Source organism: Diachasmimorpha longicaudata, chromosome 2 (genome assembly GCF_034640455.1).
Source record: "Diachasmimorpha longicaudata isolate KC_UGA_2023 chromosome 2, iyDiaLong2, whole genome shotgun sequence".
In the NCBI taxonomy this organism is placed as follows: Eukaryota; Metazoa; Arthropoda; class Insecta; order Hymenoptera; family Braconidae; genus Diachasmimorpha; species Diachasmimorpha longicaudata.
In genome coordinates, this window is record NC_087226.1 from 12,764,386 (window position 1) to 12,782,566 (window position 18,181).

General features: G+C 37.5%; 3 protein-coding genes across 23 annotated transcripts; 2 read left to right on the forward strand and 1 right to left on the reverse strand.

Annotated features, from left to right (window-relative positions):
- Window positions 1–792: 792 nt before the first annotated feature.
- Hppy (happyhour) lies at window positions 793–8,465 on the reverse strand. Of its 15 annotated transcripts, none has more exons than XM_064139757.1 (16): window positions 8,062–8,465; window positions 7,933–7,990; window positions 6,755–7,606; window positions 6,548–6,654; window positions 6,344–6,411; window positions 5,909–5,965; window positions 5,490–5,528; window positions 4,814–4,867; window positions 4,525–4,595; window positions 3,866–4,012; window positions 3,523–3,698; window positions 3,194–3,398; window positions 2,499–3,044; window positions 2,135–2,227; window positions 1,934–2,060; window positions 793–1,750 (listed from the first exon to the last, which is right to left on the reverse strand). In XM_064139757.1, the coding sequence occupies exons 1-16, from the start codon at window positions 8,170–8,172 to the stop codon at window positions 1,651–1,653; spliced, it is 2,811 nt and encodes a 936-aa protein (XP_063995827.1). In that variant the 5' UTR covers window positions 8,173–8,465; the 3' UTR covers window positions 793–1,650. The 15 variants fall into 15 exon arrangements, with proteins under 15 accessions (XP_063995827.1, XP_063995826.1, XP_063995832.1 ...); XM_064139756.1 differs by having other exon boundaries at window positions 5,909–5,968; XM_064139762.1 differs by lacking the exon at window positions 5,909–5,965.
- Window positions 8,466–8,814: 349 nt separating this feature from the next.
- LOC135173134 (COP9 signalosome complex subunit 1) lies at window positions 8,815–11,303 on the forward strand. Of its 3 annotated transcripts, none has more exons than XM_064139806.1 (5): window positions 8,815–8,973; window positions 9,068–9,282; window positions 9,388–10,512; window positions 10,800–10,934; window positions 11,010–11,303. In XM_064139806.1, the coding sequence occupies exons 2-5, from the start codon at window positions 9,172–9,174 to the stop codon at window positions 11,082–11,084; spliced, it is 1,446 nt and encodes a 481-aa protein (XP_063995876.1). In that variant the 5' UTR covers window positions 8,815–8,973; window positions 9,068–9,171; the 3' UTR covers window positions 11,085–11,303. The 3 variants fall into 3 exon arrangements, with proteins under 3 accessions (XP_063995876.1, XP_063995874.1, XP_063995875.1); XM_064139804.1 differs by having other exon boundaries at window positions 8,816–8,973; window positions 9,049–9,282; XM_064139805.1 differs by having other exon boundaries at window positions 8,817–8,973; window positions 9,040–9,282.
- Window positions 11,304–11,573: 270 nt separating this feature from the next.
- On the forward strand, window positions 11,574–18,081 carry LOC135173126 (probable ATP-dependent RNA helicase DDX17). 5 transcript variants are annotated; one of them, XR_010301252.1, is made up of 8 exons: window positions 11,574–11,759; window positions 11,961–12,314; window positions 12,795–13,448; window positions 13,523–13,695; window positions 13,763–13,822; window positions 15,103–15,295; window positions 15,395–15,545; window positions 17,043–17,179. XR_010301252.1 is itself a non-coding variant. In XM_064139786.1 (8 exons), exons 1-8 carry the CDS (start codon window positions 11,743–11,745, stop codon window positions 17,656–17,658), a joined length of 1,728 nt encoding a protein of 575 aa, XP_063995856.1. In that variant the 5' UTR covers window positions 11,577–11,742; the 3' UTR covers window positions 17,659–18,081. The 5 variants fall into 5 exon arrangements, 3 of the variants coding, with proteins under 3 accessions (XP_063995858.1, XP_063995856.1, XP_063995857.1); XM_064139786.1 differs by lacking the exons at window positions 15,103–15,295; window positions 15,395–15,545 and adding exons at window positions 17,365–17,553; window positions 17,621–18,081 and having other exon boundaries at window positions 11,577–11,759; window positions 17,043–17,285; XM_064139787.1 differs by lacking the exons at window positions 15,103–15,295; window positions 15,395–15,545 and adding exons at window positions 17,365–17,553; window positions 17,624–18,081 and having other exon boundaries at window positions 11,577–11,759; window positions 17,043–17,285.
- Window positions 18,082–18,181: the final 100 nt, after the last annotated feature.

An 18,181-nucleotide genomic window follows, 5' to 3' on the forward strand; every position in this document is an offset into this window, starting at 1 on the left:
ATTATCTCGCGAGAATCCATTCACAATTGCATAACGTTGTGACATTATTATAAAGAAAAATTGAAGTCTACGATATTTCTCTGAATGATTAGTTGATTGGAAGAGAGGGATTGATCGAGGGAAGACACCACCGAGGGGATTCCTTACACCTAGTAATCGTTCGTTACTTTCAAATGAGAAAATACGACAAATAATTGTCGAAATTGGTGTTTTCTAGATAATGACAATTGAATTCTTGTCAGCCATTTTTACTGCGGCAGGCCTCAGTTCAAGGCCAATGGCCAGGTGATAAGTCTAAATATTACGGCGAAAAATTCTAGTATATTTTTTCACAATATTTTTCATCATAATGTTCCTGTTTCGTAATATTTAGACATGTAACCCAATCACCACAATCAATTTATCAGTAACTAATTTAATGACGAAAGTAAATAAAATGCAGTTGCTAAATACGTGTAGTTCATCGAAACGCGATTGAACAATGCACGTAGATCTCTACGTGGTCTTAAGGTACTTTCGCAGTAATGCAAAAAATAACCTAACTTCTTTTATATACGACTCAACCTCCAATAATCTCATGATTTTAACACAACTCAGGATTCTTGTGTTGTAAAATAATTAATTACAGGATTCTATTTTGGATCAATGTATAATACGATGAATTAACCACTTATGTTATTTTTCCAATTTACTAAGAGACTAACTTTCCAAAATATAGATTCTGCAGTGTGATTCTATCCATTCCCATATCATTACTGCGAAACTACTTTAATAATGTCTTTGCAATCAGAGTCTCGTTTTCTTTTCACTTTTTAATTGAAAAAAAAATACACATCTGTCAATAACTATACATATATACAATCACTCGAAGATATTCGTTAATTTTAAAACCGTTATTTGAACGTTGTAACGCTATTATTTACATACAAGAATAATTCGAATCTCTCAATTTTTAAATGAAATATAGTTACTCTATTTATGAAAAATAGTTTCGAAGCATTTGAATTAAATCCAAGAACACGTACTTCCGGCACACCCATTTGATATTTCAATTTCACCATTTTTTTCATAATATTTTAGCATTTGAGTGGATATAATGGAAATGATATTTTATGACAAGCAGTGGAATCCTTGGATTACATTCAGTATTGAACGAACATAATGATAAGTATCGATAAGCACATTGATTGTGTTGGATATTTGTTCTCATTAAATCTATGGATAGTGTTATAATCTCTTTTGTCAATCACTAGATTAAAAGCGGAAGGATAAATAGTAAATACCGCCATTATAATTGAATAAACTCGTGAGAAATTAATCAATTATCTAGTAAATATATCATCAAAAGCTGGAATTTAAGAATATCTATCACATTATTCCAGTGTAAAGTGCTAAATCAATTATTATTCCATTTAAATAATAATACGATCGATAATACGACGCTGGGATGACGATATCGAGAATTAACCAACTTCTTTAAATTTTCTATCAACAATTCTGCGATATCACATCATCTCGACGAAAAATCGCAGTGAAAACTCGAAAAATGTATCAATTCTTCTCCGATTGAAATACTTTTCTTCATTTTCAATCGCTGACTTTTATAATGTGCCTGAAGAACAGCTAAGAATTGGAAATTTTTAAAAATATTTAATAACTGGCTTCATGCCCAGCTAATATATACAAATCTGCTCCTTCAGTCTCAGTCAATGTACCCGAGTGAACTAGGTGGCTTTCTAACATAACGACTCTGAAAAAAAACATTACAAGTTCAAATGTTAAAAAATGTTCAATGATTCCCAGACAAATATTATAAATATTTTGAAAAATATTCAAAACAGATTAAGTATTCTTCGTCTCAACTTTTTGATACGTATTCATTTTTTCTAGTCAATAAATGTATAAATGCGAATGTTAAAATTTAAATATTTACTTGTCAGAACCAAGCAGCCTGTATGTTCTACTAGGATCACTGATTTCTTGCGTTATCTCTCCATTTTTGTAACTCCTCCCCTGCATTCCGTGCTTGTGAAATGCAAGAACACTGTCAGGAAGGCAAACTAAAACAAAACAAAGTTACAAAAGTTAAAAGTCACAGAATAATCTGTCAGCAAGGACTATTCTTGAAACTCACTTATTGATTCAATTTGAAAATTGAATTGAAGTTCTGATAACTGCTTTTTACTGGTCCGAGGTTTACCCTGAAGATTAACAAACTTGACGACATCTGCAGAAAAAAAAGAATTCATCATGATTTTTATCCACCAATTATTTTTCAATAATTATCTCTAAAAAAGAATTAATTTTTTTTCTAAATTAATTTGAAATAAAAGTAATGAATCAAATTCTTGAAATTACTATCATAACATTTTTTGGAGTGTAAATCAAGGAATATAAAAATGATAATAAGAAAAATTTCCCTATCTGCCTGAGATTTCGAGATATTCATTGAAATTCTACCATTCCAAATAAAAAAAAATAATGCATGAAATTCTTACTATCGTGACAAACAAGAATGGAATCCTTGTCGAACTGCGTGACATTGATGACCTGAAGATTCTCCCGCCTAGGGATAACCGTAGCTGAGCCATCAATGTCCTCCAACTCATCACTGTGAAACCAACTGGCTCCAGAGTTCATATTAATCAAATCGAGTTTCAATTTGTTTTGCTGATAGGCCTGTTTAACTGATACACAAACCATGGGATACTCCATTTCCGGCGTTATTACCATCTCAAATACATTGAGGGGCGATGGTAGGGGGCACTCGAAGTGTTTGAGCAGCATGAATTTGTTGAGGGGATCGTACCACTGCATGAGAAAGATACCAGCTGGCATTGCTCCACACAGGTACTTGTAACCGTTGTATGGATTGCGACCCACGCAACACTTGCCGCAGCCTTTTGTATCTGGTACTTTTGTCGTAAGAGCGAATTTACGGGGCACCAAGCGCTCCGGTATTTTATTCATATGCAATGAAAATCTGTGGGATTGTTTACTCTGCATTGCTAATAAATCATGCCGGTACAGCTGTGGAGTTTTTCCTAAATTAAACAAAAATATATGCCCACCTTCACATCATTGTAAAAATTCCATTGCGGTTCTATTAGAATTTTTTTCTTCCATTCTTTACAAAAATCATCCACATAAAAAATTAGAGAAATTAATTCATAATTTTTCTACATTCATTTACCTGACAGAGACATTAGAACATCCTTGATGACATACATCCATATCGTTCTTCTAGGATACAACTGGTCTATCGCGGTCTCATGAATCTCGTTGAGATTCAAATTATAAATTCCCTCTTCAGCTGCAATCAGCAGGTGTTGATCTCGCGTATCCGGGTGGATCCAACTGGCTGTACAATGTATTCTGAGAGGGCATCCATTGAATACCTGAGGGCAGTTAAACGATTAACCAATAAATTCAATGCACAGCTTTGTTGATTAATTGAGGAACTCAAAATAGTCGTCAGAAAAAATAAAAAATGAATGATACAATATTATAGGTTAATCTTACTTTGGAAAAACAGGCTCCCATGTGTACTTTAGGCGTCGGAGGTAGACCGTTGCTGGTAGGCCGAGGTGGTGTATGTCTCTTCCGATCCCTCCGTCTGGGTGGTACAGGTGGGGTATCCGATAACAAATCCGGCTCCATACTCGGGTTCTCTCCATCCCCCGACTCCTCTTTTTCACCTGACAATGCAAATAAACTTCCACATTCACTTCCACCAAATTCAAATGCAACAATTAGTAACTACAATAGCCGGACTAGTGAAAAATTCAGAATTAAACAGTATCCTATTGACATCTAAATAAATAGGGACCGAGAGAGTATGCATTGATATTCAACGTGCTCCTACCATTACACCTCGTTGAATCATCCCTAGGCCCACTGTCGGATAACGAACGCTGGCGTTGTCCATTAACAGATGACAGTGACAATGTACCGCTCACAAGACTGTACAACTCGTCCACAGAGCTGTGACGCCTGGGACTTGCTTGTGACCCTATTACACCCAATCTACCATTTACACTACTCCCACCTTTAATACTCTTAATTAAAATTATTCAGTTATTAAATTCATAAGTCATTACGTGTGTTAGTGGAAATAAAATAATAATCAGAGATCGGCATTGATAGACTTTCCCGAAATTATACATTTTAGCGAATATTTGGGGTCTGACGTTATATCGGTAATTTATAGAATCCAGAATTCTCTAATTTCAATCAGTTTCAAGTAATGATCGATAAAGGCAGACATAGGTACGTAATAATCCCTTTTTTCATCATTTACCGATCTCTATGGCTGTTATTAACTCGTGGAAGCCATCGTAGTGTGAAAATAAACCACAAATGCCCACATGACTGGGAAAATTCGCTAAATATTATGAAATGAAATTGACCGAAGCCATGCACTCACATGCCATCACTGGAAACAATTCCACAATATCCCCCCCCCCCCCTCCCTCTCGCCTAACAAAACGGGATAAACCCTCGCTAAAGAAAAGCGAATCTCACCTGCCAGATTGCCATAATACCCATGATGAAGTTCGCACTCGTTGGATGTCTCCCCCAGTGGCAGAGTTGCCCTGAAACGAACGTATAATTGAATTTCCCATATTTTCATCTCCAATTCCCTCGACTCAACAGCATAATAACTGTTAATCATCGGCACTGGGCGTTAAAATAATCAGAAGGTAGGACTGTTCGAATTTATTAGTACCACTGCAATGATTGCAAACCGATAAATGGTAGTCTGACTAATGTCGAATAAATGATTAAATGATTGAGTGCAACGAGTACTTACTGCAGGGAGTATAGCTGGTCGCAATGTCCATCGATCATCGACATTGCATTTCCCCTGCACACATAAAACTCAAATGACAAACATACTAACGATTTTTCATGTTATGATTTACCAGGGGTTTATTTGTCATTGTCATCGCCTAGCAGTCGGAATTAATAGCCAATTAATCACGTGTGAGAAAATTTTCAGGAGAATTCGAACATTTCCTGTAAGATTTATTGGAATTTGTACAGGCCCATAAGACACTGTTCAATGAGGAATGTCAACCAGTGACAATAGCTGAGCATCATGATAATCATACAAGAATTGCTAGATTTTTTTTTTCACACGTGACTAATTCATTTCATCAGAATAAATTCATCACAAAAAATTCAATGGACACTTTATCAATTAACCCATCACCTCAACGAGTTTGTTTATTGATTAATCAACTAACTGATGCTTTCGGCCAAATCAAACAAAATCATTTTCAAAGAGTCGAGTCGACATGCGCTCAATACAAGCGAAAAACAACAGATATCATCAACGAAGAATGGCGACAGATAGTTGAGATGTGATTGATTTGGTGAATGAGATTTTTTTTAATCAGATGTGTTTATCTTTCAATAAATGATGAGTCTGATGAATTAGAGAAGCCAATGTGCAAGGTGCAAGGGAAAAGGTTACCTGCCAATACCTTAGCAACAACTCCTCATCAATGTACTGCAATAGACTCCTGTTGGGATAAATCACATCAATAAAAATTATCGATTTATCTAGGTGAATAAAATTCGTTGTGGAAAGTAATGGGATGGAGAAGAAATTTTTCATTATTGATTATTGATGATGAAGAATTCTACTCATACCACGACCATACGAAATTTCGATCAAATGTTTCAACAAATCGATAGAAATAATACTTTCATGCCTGACTTTACTTGGTTTGTTCATGCATTTTTGTTATTTTATTTGAACTAAGAAGGAAGCATCCTTATTTTGGGAATTGGAGGACAGTTCCACACCCACACGCAATAATAAGGATTAGTCCTCGAATTTGTTTTCATTAATTCGAGACTTCTTCCATCACGCAAAACATTAATAGTCTACTTCCATTACCTGAGGCTCATATGCAATATTTCGAGGCCTGTTTTGCTTCGGCGGGACAATGCTCTACTACTGAAGAAAATTCATGTAAATGTTCATCTATTCAGAGGCAAATTGGCATTTAATAAAATGTATTAAACGTCATAAATTGAGAACTGATGATTAACTGAACAATCGATAAACGATTTTAAGCAGCAGAAGCAATCGTGCAGAATGCATCTAAAAAATACTTAGTGATGAATGAATAACTAATACAGTGAAATGGGAATTTTAACAGACTCGTATAGGTGCTTAGTCATAATTATGGCTTTTCGTTTAGAGTTACGTACGTATTTATGCACTTATACGTACGTTAATTAAAAAGAGGAATTGATCGGTTGATCAGCCATTTAATTTTGAATAATTAATTTGTCAATCGTTATGTTTAATGGAAGTTGATTTACTTACTTCTCTTGGACATCATCGAATGCTGTGCCAATTCCACAGTCGGGGTGAACATCACAGTTATGAACAGTCTGAATAGAAAAATATAAAATAATATATATTATTGGAAGTAATTTGTTTTTAATTCAAATTTTAGTATTATTTTAAAAATATATTGTATTAAAAAAAGTGCCTTTTTTATGTCAATTGAATTTTTCCTGATAATACCTTCACGTTATTCATGATATCCATTATATCCCAGACTGGATTGCTACCATCTGGCTGTGATGAGGGAGTAGATCCTCTGATTGTACCACTCTCAAGATTTATTTGATCTAAAAAAATAAAAAAAAAGATCAGGTGAAATAGATTTTATCTATTTTCTCTGCATATGACAATTTTAACTTCTTGTTACCCCAAACTACCTCCACTCACCATCACTATCTAACTGCGATACAAAGTTTTTTGGTGTAGCTCTAGCAGCAGTATGTCTAGACGCAATTCTCTGAGGAACATTGGGCACAGCCCCATCATCATCAGCATCAAGTTCAGTGAACATGTGGCTGGGGTTAGACACCTTCTGCAAGAGCTCAAGAGCGAGTCTCTTACTCATATCCTCCTGAAAAAATCCGTGGGCCAGTAATTTGGCAGCTGTCGGTCTTTTTTTCGGGTTTTTGGTCAAGGCGACCTTGACAAAATTATGAAATATTGGACTCCACTTGTCCCGATCTTTCAGTGTCGGTGGTTTGAAGCTAGACTTCGACATGAGGAAGAGAGCCCTCATAGGGTGCAGATCAAACATCGGGGGTTGGAGCTCAGCCAGCTCGATGGCTGTAATGCCACAGGCCCAGATGTCGCACAGCTGATTGTAACCTCCCTTTCTTTCCACAGCTGCCACTTCAGGGGCCATCCAGTAAGGTGTCCCTATGAAGCTTTTCCTCTTGTTTATCGTCGCAGTTATCTGCGCTGATACACCGAAATCCGCAAGTTTTACATCACCAGCCTCAGTCAGAAGAATATTCGCTCCTTTAATGTCACGATGCATCTTCCCCATGTCGTGGAGGTATGCTAAACCGAGCAGGGTCTCTCGACACATGTAGGCTATTTGAATTTCAGTCAGTGGGCCTGTTATGTGGTAGATATCTTGGAGGGATCCACCACCACAGTATTCCATGCATATCCACAATTTATCTCGTCTGAGGTAACTACCGTAATAGGCTATTATATTGGGGTGTTTGCAGTCCTTCATCATGAGAATTTCTTGCTGGATTATCGCAAAATCATCGCCTGAGAACAATGGGCTCATTTCTAAGATCGATTTTTTAACCAAGTGTGTCATATGATTTCAACTACTTTCCTGAAGAAACTATGTTTTATTGTATTATACATGACCAAAAATGGGAAAAATGAAAATTAACTATTTTCATGAAAGCGTCAATGAAAAATTATGATTTAAAATTCATTCGCATTGACTGAAAAATTCCAAACTTCAAAGCAAGTAATTATTTAAAGATCGACTTGGCGGTCACAAACAAAATGTTTATTTTTTTGCACAAAACTAATTCTAAGTCATCGAAAGTTATACTTTGGAATGATTCCATGATTCAACTCACCAGGTTCTAGCTTAATGACTTTAATAGCAGCTAAATCATTCATAGAAAGTCTCTTAGCCTGCAACGAAAAAATGGAGCATTGATCACGAGATAAGGACAAGGAAGATAATGTATTGATTAATCATTAACCTTGTAAACATCTCCGTAAGTGCCACTGCCAATTCTCTGAATGAGTTCGTAATCATCCTGGGGATTTCGTCTGCTTATATCACTGGACAATACGTTCGCGTTCACCGCCATTGTATATCAACATTCGTCCCCCCAATCTTGAGAATCACACTAAATTTGTCCTGATTAACTGCACACAAGTAACGAGATCCAATGACATTGTTTTAACATATCGTGGGTGCTGAGTATTTCAAAATTTTAGGGGATGGGTTGAGCTCTCAGCTGTAATGACAATTACGTGGTACATCAGACCGTTGGACCTAATTCTCTAGGTATATGTTCTAGCGGTTTATATGTCACATTAGATCAGACGTCGCTATGGTCGCCATTTGTGCCATCGTTGAGAGCACGACGTTTTGTGAAGTTTTTTTGTATCGAAATGTATCGAACATCATTAATCGCCGCTTTTTATTGGTGGATGAGCTGTGTGAAGTCGTCACTGATAATCACCCGCTTTTTTTCAAATTCTTGGCTATCGCAGGGAGAGGTATTTTAAGCATTTCAGGTTTCCTTAATTTTTGGATTCAGTCATTTAACATGATCTGCCGATGATGATATAAAAACAATTTCAGAGAAATATTACCTAAATATTTTATAATAATTGATTGAAATTCAACGCTCTTTATTCAAGAGAGAGGAGCCGCCGTTCTCCATTGGTAACTGTTGAAACAACCTTCGTTAATATGTTGATAAGTTGGCAATTTCCATTGCCGACTGCAATCATTGGGATCGAAGTAATAAATAGTTCATTATCATTGTGAGGGATAAAACCACTCGAAAAACTGTTACAATAATACTTACAAGTACCAAGGAGTGTCCAAAATTTCTAGACTCAACATCAACAATTAACCTCTCTGTGGCATGATCTACAAGGTAAAAACCTGACAAATGGCCCATAAATTGAAGCACAAAAACATTCGTAGAGACTGAAGAGGTTAGTTTTGGCAGGTCTGATGTGATCTTCCAGGGACCCTAACCGGCCGGTTCCCATTGAATTTCTCTTGCGAAGAGTTCCCCAGCACTCAAACATAATTGACAGACATATTTTAAGGCCCTCGCAAGTCTTCAAAGATGTTTGCCTTCGCTCAGCAGAATGCAGTTGAGCCAATGCAGGTCGATGCACCACCGGAGGACAACGACAACACCGAGGAGGAGCCTTACATCGTGGAAAATCCAACACTTGTAAATAATTTTCTAATTTTTATTACTTAGAACATAGTGTTCCTATATAATTTACATGGCTACCCCCAACTGCAATCTCCCTTAATAAATCAATTCATTAATCAGGACCTCGAGGTATACGCCAATAGCTACACCGGCCTAGCAAAGCTCTACCGCCTGATCTATATCGCAGACCACTGTCCAAGCCTGCGAATAGAGGCCCTGAAGATGGCAATAAACCATGTTCTCACCACATACAATGTCGCCCTCTATCAAGTGCTGCACAAGAAGCTCCTCCACGCGTTGAATACCCCGGGTCTGCCCGACGTAGCAGCCCAATCCACCTCAGCTCAGGACATGCCAGTGCTCAATCAGATGTGGGTGGAGTCAAAATCTAAGAAAGCAGCTCTCAAGCTAGAGAAATTCGACACAGACCTGAAGAACTACCGTAGCAATTCCATTAAGGAGAGCATAAGGAGGGGTCACGATGACCTTGGGGATCATTACCTAGATTGTGGAGATCTGGGTAATGCTCTCAAGTGTTACTCAAGGGCTCGGGACTACTGCACAAGTGGCAAACACGTTGTCAACATGTGTCTCAATGTCATCAAAGTATCGGTGTACCTTCAGAATTGGACACATGTTCTCACCTACGTTGCCAAGGCTGAGAATGCCCCTGACTTTCCTGAGGTGCACAGCAAGGACAACAATCAGTCTATCATTACAAAGCTCAAGGTAGCTGCTGGACTAGCTGCCCTTGCAATGAAAAAATTCAAAATGGCTGCGAAACACTTTCTTCAAGCCTCTTTGGACCACTGCGACTGCCCAGAGCTACTGTCCCCTGGTAATGTCGCGCTCTATGGAGGCCTCTGCGCTCTCGCGACATTTGATAGGCATGAGCTGCAGAAGCAGGTCATCTTCAGCAGCTCATTCAAACTTTTTTTGGAGCTGGAACCACAACTAAGAGACATCATCTTTAAATTCTACGAGTCCAAGTATGCGTCTTGCTTGAAACTTCTTGACGAGATCAAGGATAACATTCTGCTGGACATGTACATTGCTCCACATGTCAATTCTTTGTACACGCAGATTCGTAATAGGGCCCTTATTCAGTACTTCAGTCCTTATCTCAGTGCTGATATGAGGAGAATGGCTGTTGCTTTCAACAGGAGTGTACCTGCACTCGAGGATGAACTTATGCAACTGATACTTGATGGACAGATTCAGGCACGAATTGATTCTCATAATAAGGTGAGCTATTTCATTTCATTTATTCAGTTATTGGTTAACTAATTAATTAACAATTGGAATCTTTGAGGTGCTTCCATCTCTTGCATAACAACGCATCATAAATAATAAAAATGGTGGAATATACTTTGAAAATATGTACGAAGAGATAAATGAGATATTTCGATTTTTGTGCTCGTCAGTCTCTCTTGAAAAATATTTCGTCAACCAGTTCATAACGTTACGTATTGAATTCATAAATCAATAAATGAGTTACTAAATTATTCAATGACTGAATTTCCCACTTTTAGATTTTATACGCCAAAGATGTCGACCAACGTAGCACAACATTTGAGAAGTCCATTAGCATAGGGAAAGAGTATCAGAGAAGAACAAAAATGCTCCTCCTTCGCGCTGCCATTTTTAAGCATCAGATTCAAGTCAAAGTAAGCCAGTAATATTCTACCCTTTTAATCTCCATCAATCCAATGACATAATAATGATAATTATTGCTGTTTCAGTGTCCCCTACGTGAGACCACCCAAGGTGGTGAGATGTCGGTAGCCCCTGGAAACAGTGCAGCTCCGCGAAGCTAATCAACGAGCCTCAGTAATCATCAAATCCCTCTTCTGTTCTTTTTCATAATAACAAAAATAAAATAATTAATTCATAATATACTCTGATCCACATTATTTCCTCCAGGGACTGTACAGACTTTCATCACCCAATTAGGAAAAACTCCTGGAGCAATTGAGTATAATAAATTATTATGAATTCTAGAAAAAATCGTGAATTCATGATGGATTTTTGTTGTATATTATGCCGTTTTTCAGCGTACCTGTTGTCAATCCTGCCCATTTATTGTCGATGTCTGACTAAGAATAGTAAATTACCATATTTTCGACTTATTTTAAAATCTCACCGTATACTTTTAACATTTTCTATAAAAATTTAACAAACTTTATTCTGAGGGAACAATCAAAAAAATTTCGGGGATGGATAAATCGCTGTTTACAACCGGTCGCCCCAGCAATCAATGAAAACCCTCCGTTATGAAGGAGAGATAGTGGCGCCCCTTTGTGCATCGTCTCCAGGTAATCTTTTGACTCAGTCCAGAGCCTGCTGCTCTCCACTCCCCTTTCATTCTCATTTACCAAATAAATTCCCGTGTAAAAACGTCAGAGTAACTTTCATGTGCATCGGCGCAATAAACCAGGAATTAAATAAATAGTCAGTGCAATAGAACTATATAAAATGGGCAGATACAGAAGGTGAGTCCTTGGATAATATTCTGTGTAGGTTTTGAAGCGTCTGCAGGGTCTGCGCGTCGCTTCCCCCTCGCTTCACAAAAAAATTATTTTTCTCTTAATTACTTGTGCATATCGAGTCACCCCACTGTAATTATTATAATAATTTCGGCGAATGAGGTATTAGGATGATTAATATTTTGATGCATTTTGTGCTCACGAAAGTCGAAGCAGAGAACGCGAACGTCGTAGGAGATCTCGTAGTCGGTCTAGGAGTCGATCTCCTCGTGACAGACGTGGTTGGGGCGGCGGAGGCGTCAGGGATCGTGGAGGAGGCAATCGAGGGGGCAGAAGTCAACCTGGAGCGAGCCTGAGGAAGCCCAGGTGGGACATGGGGAGGTTGGAACCCTTCAAGAAGGACTTTTATATTCCATGTGACACCGTCATCCATCGAGATCCCAGGATCATCGAGCAATACAGAAGTGATAAGGAGATCACCCTCAGGGGGAGGAATATTCCCAATCCAGTCTTCACCTTTGATGAGGCTGGATTCCCTGATTATGTTCTCAAGGAGATCAAGTAAGGAAATCTCATTATTGAAACTTTATTATACTATTTTCTCTCTGAGTTTAGGGGGATAAGCTGAAAATCTTTATCTTGTATTTCAATTGTGCATTTTAAGGGTTATGTTAAGTCGTTTCTCTGGACATTACATGAAAAAAAATTTATGGAACTATTTTATTGACTTAATAATGTAATGATCGAATTTATACACTAGTTTAATAGGATAAATTGATAATTTATTTGAGTAAGTCTTGTAGTATTTTATGGACAGAATTATTCATTAGAATTGTGTTGAAGAAGTTTCCGGGCAATATACATAAATTGAAAGCAACAATAATTAATGGAATGTAAAAGTGAGGTTAGAGGGCAGAATCTTTATTGTTACTCCTACGTTTTTAGATTGCCTGTGAAAGTAGTAAAGAAAATCGAGGGATTCTCCCGATAAAAAGACATATTAGCAAAAAATTTTGAATTTATTAATACATTTTGTTTCAGGAGACAAGGATTTAAGGAGCCAACATCGATTCAAGCCCAAGGCTGGCCTATAGCCCTGAGTGGTCGTGACATGGTTGGAATAGCATCAACGGGCTCTGGCAAAACCCTCTCCTACATTCTCCCAGCAATCGTCCACATAAACAGTCAACCAAAATTAGGGCGCAAAGATGGACCCATCGCTCTTGTCTTAGCACCAACCCGTGAGTTGGCTCAACAGATCCAACAAGTTGCTGACGACTTTGGTCACACCTCGGGCATCAGGAACACATGTTTGTACGGTGGGGCACCGAAAGGGGCGCAGGCACGTGACCTCGATGGTGGCGTTGAGATTGTCATAGCAACCCCTGGACGACTGCTGGATTTCCTTGAGTCTGGCAGGACGAATCTCAAGAGGTGCACGTATTTGGTGCTGGATGAGGCTGATAGAATGCTGGATATGGGCTTTGAACCGCAAATCAGAAAGATCATTGAGCAGATCAGGCCTGACAGACAGACACTCATGTGGTCTGCCACTTGGCCAAAGGAGGTGAAGAATCTTGCTGAGGATTTCTTGAAAGATTATTCACAGATCAATGTTGGGTCCCTTCAGTTGTCTGCTAATCACAATATTCTGCAGATTATCGATGTTTGTGCGGAGTATGAGAAGGAAAACAAGTGAGTGATTTTCAAAATATAATCATAATTTAAACTGAAAAAAAAATATCTTAACGATGAAATTTTATGTTCAGACTCAGCACCCTCCTGAAGGAGATAATGGCCGAGCAGGAGAATAAAACCATTGTGTTTATTGAAACAAAGCGCAGGGTCGAAGAAATAAACCGTAAAATGAAACGTGACGGGTGGCCAGCTGTTTGCATTCACGGTGACAAAACCCAGCAAGAGAGAGATTGGGTATTACAAGGTAAAATATTCCTACCTCTCTCACCTTTATTATTAGAACCATTGGACATAATTTCCCATCGCCTTAGATTTCAGGTCTGGTAAAGCTCCAATTCTTGTTGCAACTGATGTAGCGGCACGAGGACTAGGTAAGCAAAAATAATTTCTAAAAATTATGTTCATAACGTTTAGCTGAATTAAGCAATTTTGAAGACAATTTCTATCCAATTTTTATGATTCAAACAACAAAGATGAATACTGGTAAAATTTTATTCTTCTTTAGTTTGACTATTCTTCTAATTAATTTCTAGTATCTTCACTGATATTTTTATTTATTAACAACTGAGTATGGAAAAGGTATTATAGGATAATAAATATTAAACTTAAAAATTGGGTAAAATCAGTGATGGGCATATTAGGATTCACAGGTCCCCTGATTCTTGAGTACATTAGTATCAGAGTATCAGATTATGCTGCACTTGATAATTTCCGGTGTATCAAAAATTAGTTGTCTTTTATTTACGGAAAAAATGTACCATACAATCATGATGATTTTGGAGGTTATACATAGAAGAATGGAACTTAAAAATGAGGCTAGGGTATTCAACCTTTACCCTTATTCCAACTTTACTTAGTATTATGAGCCTAATATCTGATGTCTAGTCCTATTCCCCCCATATTTTTCACTTCTAATGAGGACTAAATTGGAATCAGATTCACCATTTTCCGCTATTATCAAGTACCTGAGAAACTCATCTCTCCATTCTCCTCGATAACCTCCTCAATAATGCCCATCACTGTCGAAACAATGAAGTAAATGTATTGAAAGCCTAAATCGGTTGGATATTTCTTTTGGATTGCAGAGGCACATTGCGCGCAGGCCCACGCCGGTTAATGCAAAACTACGAAAGTATAAATTGCCACTGAGAATACAATCATATCCTGGGTGTTACGGGATTATTGTTAGCGGTGTGTTTTATCCATACGCCCGCATTAAACATCCCGAATCTGTCTTCCCAAGGCGATTGATAATGGCTTTAACCGAACATCAAGTTTGCATTGTCTGCGGTGGCTGCTGCGCGTGCCTCTACTACACGTCCAATTCGCCGTCGTGAGATATAGGGAGAGAGAAAGAGAGATCGATGTGTGTCACAAAACCGGGTGGTTCAGCCGCCGCTGGCTGATAAACATTAATGGTAATGGGATAGGAACGGGAGATGGAAGGTAATGACAAAGGTGTATCCATCCCTAAATCATCTCAACTGGAGTTGTCATCGGCTCAGTGCAATTGTCATGGTTATACGGTAATTGTGGATTTGAGACTCCAACCGTCGGTCATCAGTTGTCGTTTTGAAAGAATAAAAAAAAACAACAAAACAAAAAACCAAAAGAGAAGAGAGAAAATTGAAGGCGTATTGTTATTGCTTAGATGGGATTTATACCAGGTCTCTACTTGTACGTGGGAGATGGGGTCTGGTGGGGGATGGTGGAGATGTGGTTTCCCATCCCTCACTAACACAACCACACAAACACACGGGGTTGCTATTAGCAACCTATTATTGGGCACGCCGAGGCTGATGGATACCTGAGCTAAATCGAATACAGCCTGGCGACTGCCATCCGTACGTTGCTCACGACAATTCGCCCGATGACATTTATTTAGTATGCTATAACATAGTCCAATCAAATTTTTACACATTATATATGGTTTATTTTGTTAGTTATTGGTCAATAGTCCTTTTTACCGAGACAAGAGTCCAGCGGTGAAACGTCAGTCAATGAGTTGATTTCAGGGTTGAAGTGGATGAACGGTTGAAGAGGTTAGAGATCTATCTGAGTACAAATTGGCTTTCAAGTTTTTTTTGTCGTCAGGTAACTACTCAGCAAAATCTAAATTATTATACTATCGGTATTAGGCTTATTGGTGATGTGAAAATTTAGATGTTGTCAAGTACTTGTCTGATTACAAGGAGATTTCGAAACTAAATTTGCTCCAATAGTAACTTCCATTGTCTTGAGGTGAAACAAAAATCCTTGTGTCCATATGAATTTTTAGAATTTTGTTTTCTCCTGCATTGATGATTTATTATTTATCAAACTACGTGATTGTTTCCTCACAGCCAGGAGTTTCATTGATAAACATTGATAAATGTGGAGAAAGATTTCCCTCTAAAAGTTCATATAGATAAAGGGTTTATGTTTCCTTTGAAGGAAAATCTTTTGAAATATGTACGATTGGCCCACATTGAACAATAAACCTCATTCCAATTATTTGTAACTGGAAACTCACAGTAATCTCCTCTTCAACTGATTTAGCTGATTTCTCCAAGAATATCACTGAATCTGAGAAAGATGACAAAAGTTCTGTTAAAACCTTTTTTACTTAATAAATTCATAAAAAAGGTTATGATAAAAAATTTGGTTATCTCTCGTTGATTTCGAGTTACTTATTGAAAATGTACCAACAGTCAGACTGTCCTTGAGCCGCTTCACCACCTCATTACTGATTTTTAATATTTTTGGTATTGCTAATCATCTTGGAGATGAGAAGTTTCAGGGGAAAGGTGGCTTTGCCCGATATTTCATCTGAAATCTCTTGCCTCTCGGGTAGAGGCATACATGAGGATATGAAGATGGAACGATTCCAGATTTAATGTGGATTATTTAGATTTTTTAAAATTTGATGTCATTTCATGGATTTATTTTAATGCCTTATATATTTCGGTTTTCACCAAATTTCGATTGATCAGTCATGTCTTGGGGGTAGACGATATTTCAAACAACATCTCTTTCTCCAAAAATCAATTATTTTAAGTCAATGATTTTTTTTGACTTATGCCAAAAAAAAGGAACAAAATACTTGGCAATGTTGAATGTCGGCCGGAATAATTTTTGAAAATTTCAATGAAATGGAAACGTAATTAATTCCGTGTGTCTCAAGCCCATTCCATAACAGGATTTTTTTTCCTATCATATTCTCAGCCAAAAGTATAAAATTCACGTCTTTGCGTTTACGACTTCACTCTGAAACTCTTGTCCGTCTTATATTACTTTTGATTTTCTTAAAAATTTCATAAAGAGTAGTTACAGAGTCGTAAGCTGTGGTCTGCAAATATTTATGATTTTTAACTGTCTCTGTGAGAAACTGCAGTTTATGATTCCAATAACGAATTGAATATATTAAAATATCTTTTGATTATCGAAATGCATTGATCTCTTTGTGATGTGAATAGGCAGCGAACGCGATGTTATAACAGTAAATAAATTTTTCTGAAATATTAAAGTTATTTGATGAACATGGCAAAAAACACAGTACACAAGTTATGTTTGGGTTGTATTTTTCTTGTAACTGATTTTTATCAATTTCAGACGTTGAAGACGTCAAGTTTGTTATAAACTTTGACTATCCATCCTGTTCTGAAGACTATGTACATCGAATTGGACGTACTGGTCGTAGACAGAAGACAGGAACAGCATATACATTTTTTACACCGAATAATTGCAACAAAGCGAATGACCTAATTCAAGTACTCAAGGAGGCCAATCAAGTTATTAATCCAAAACTGTTGGAGCTTGCGGACAGTCGGGGCAGTAATTACGGACGTCAAAGAGGTAATTAAAATATGAAGAGCATTTTTTTTCTCCAATATTTTTAGCGAAATAAATTAAACAATTATTTTTATTATTTCAGGGGGACGGAATCGATGGCGTGTGAGAGGTCCCCGAGGAGGTAAAGATCGCAGTTACTCCAGGAGTCGGAGTCGCAGTTACAGTCGCGAGAGGAACGGTCGAGGGAAAAGAAGTTACAGTAGAAGTTATTCGAGGAGTCGCAGTCCAGTTAACAATCGTCTTGGGAAGGGATCAATCAGCCCTACGCCTGGTAATTACAATCAGCACTAACTGAAGTTCCTCATTTGAGAATGCTTTAATTATAACGTTTCTTTCAGAAGTAATTGGAAAAAGCTATTGGAGTAGCGAGAGGTGATGCTTCCGAGCCCTGAAGAGTCCCTACATAACAGAGAATGAAAACAATCGAGCATTTCTCCCATCAGATCAACCGAACAAAATGAACAAATGAATAAAAATCATGTAGACTAAATCTCAACTGACCCTTGCCGTATGGCAATGAACGAATCCCCCTCGTTTTACAACACCGCCTCAAACTATTAATTCTCGGATTATTATAATTTTGTATTGACCAGAGACAGTCCAGAAATTATGATAACCAATTTTCCAAGGAGTGGAAAATTTTTAGTTTCAGTGTAAATTAATGCTTTGTGGTCTTTTTATTGTTTTGGATAATTATAATTTTTTTTCTATATAAATATTTGTGACCCATTCCCACTTATTGAAAAACGATGTACAGTATTTAATGTAAACTGTAACAAATAAACATTCGTTAGCTTAACTATTGTTTTTTATTTACATTTAAGATATTTCATTCTGCGGTGCAGGACTGAGGTGGATTCAATCGGTTTAATGTGACGTTAGGGTTTTATGAAAAAAAT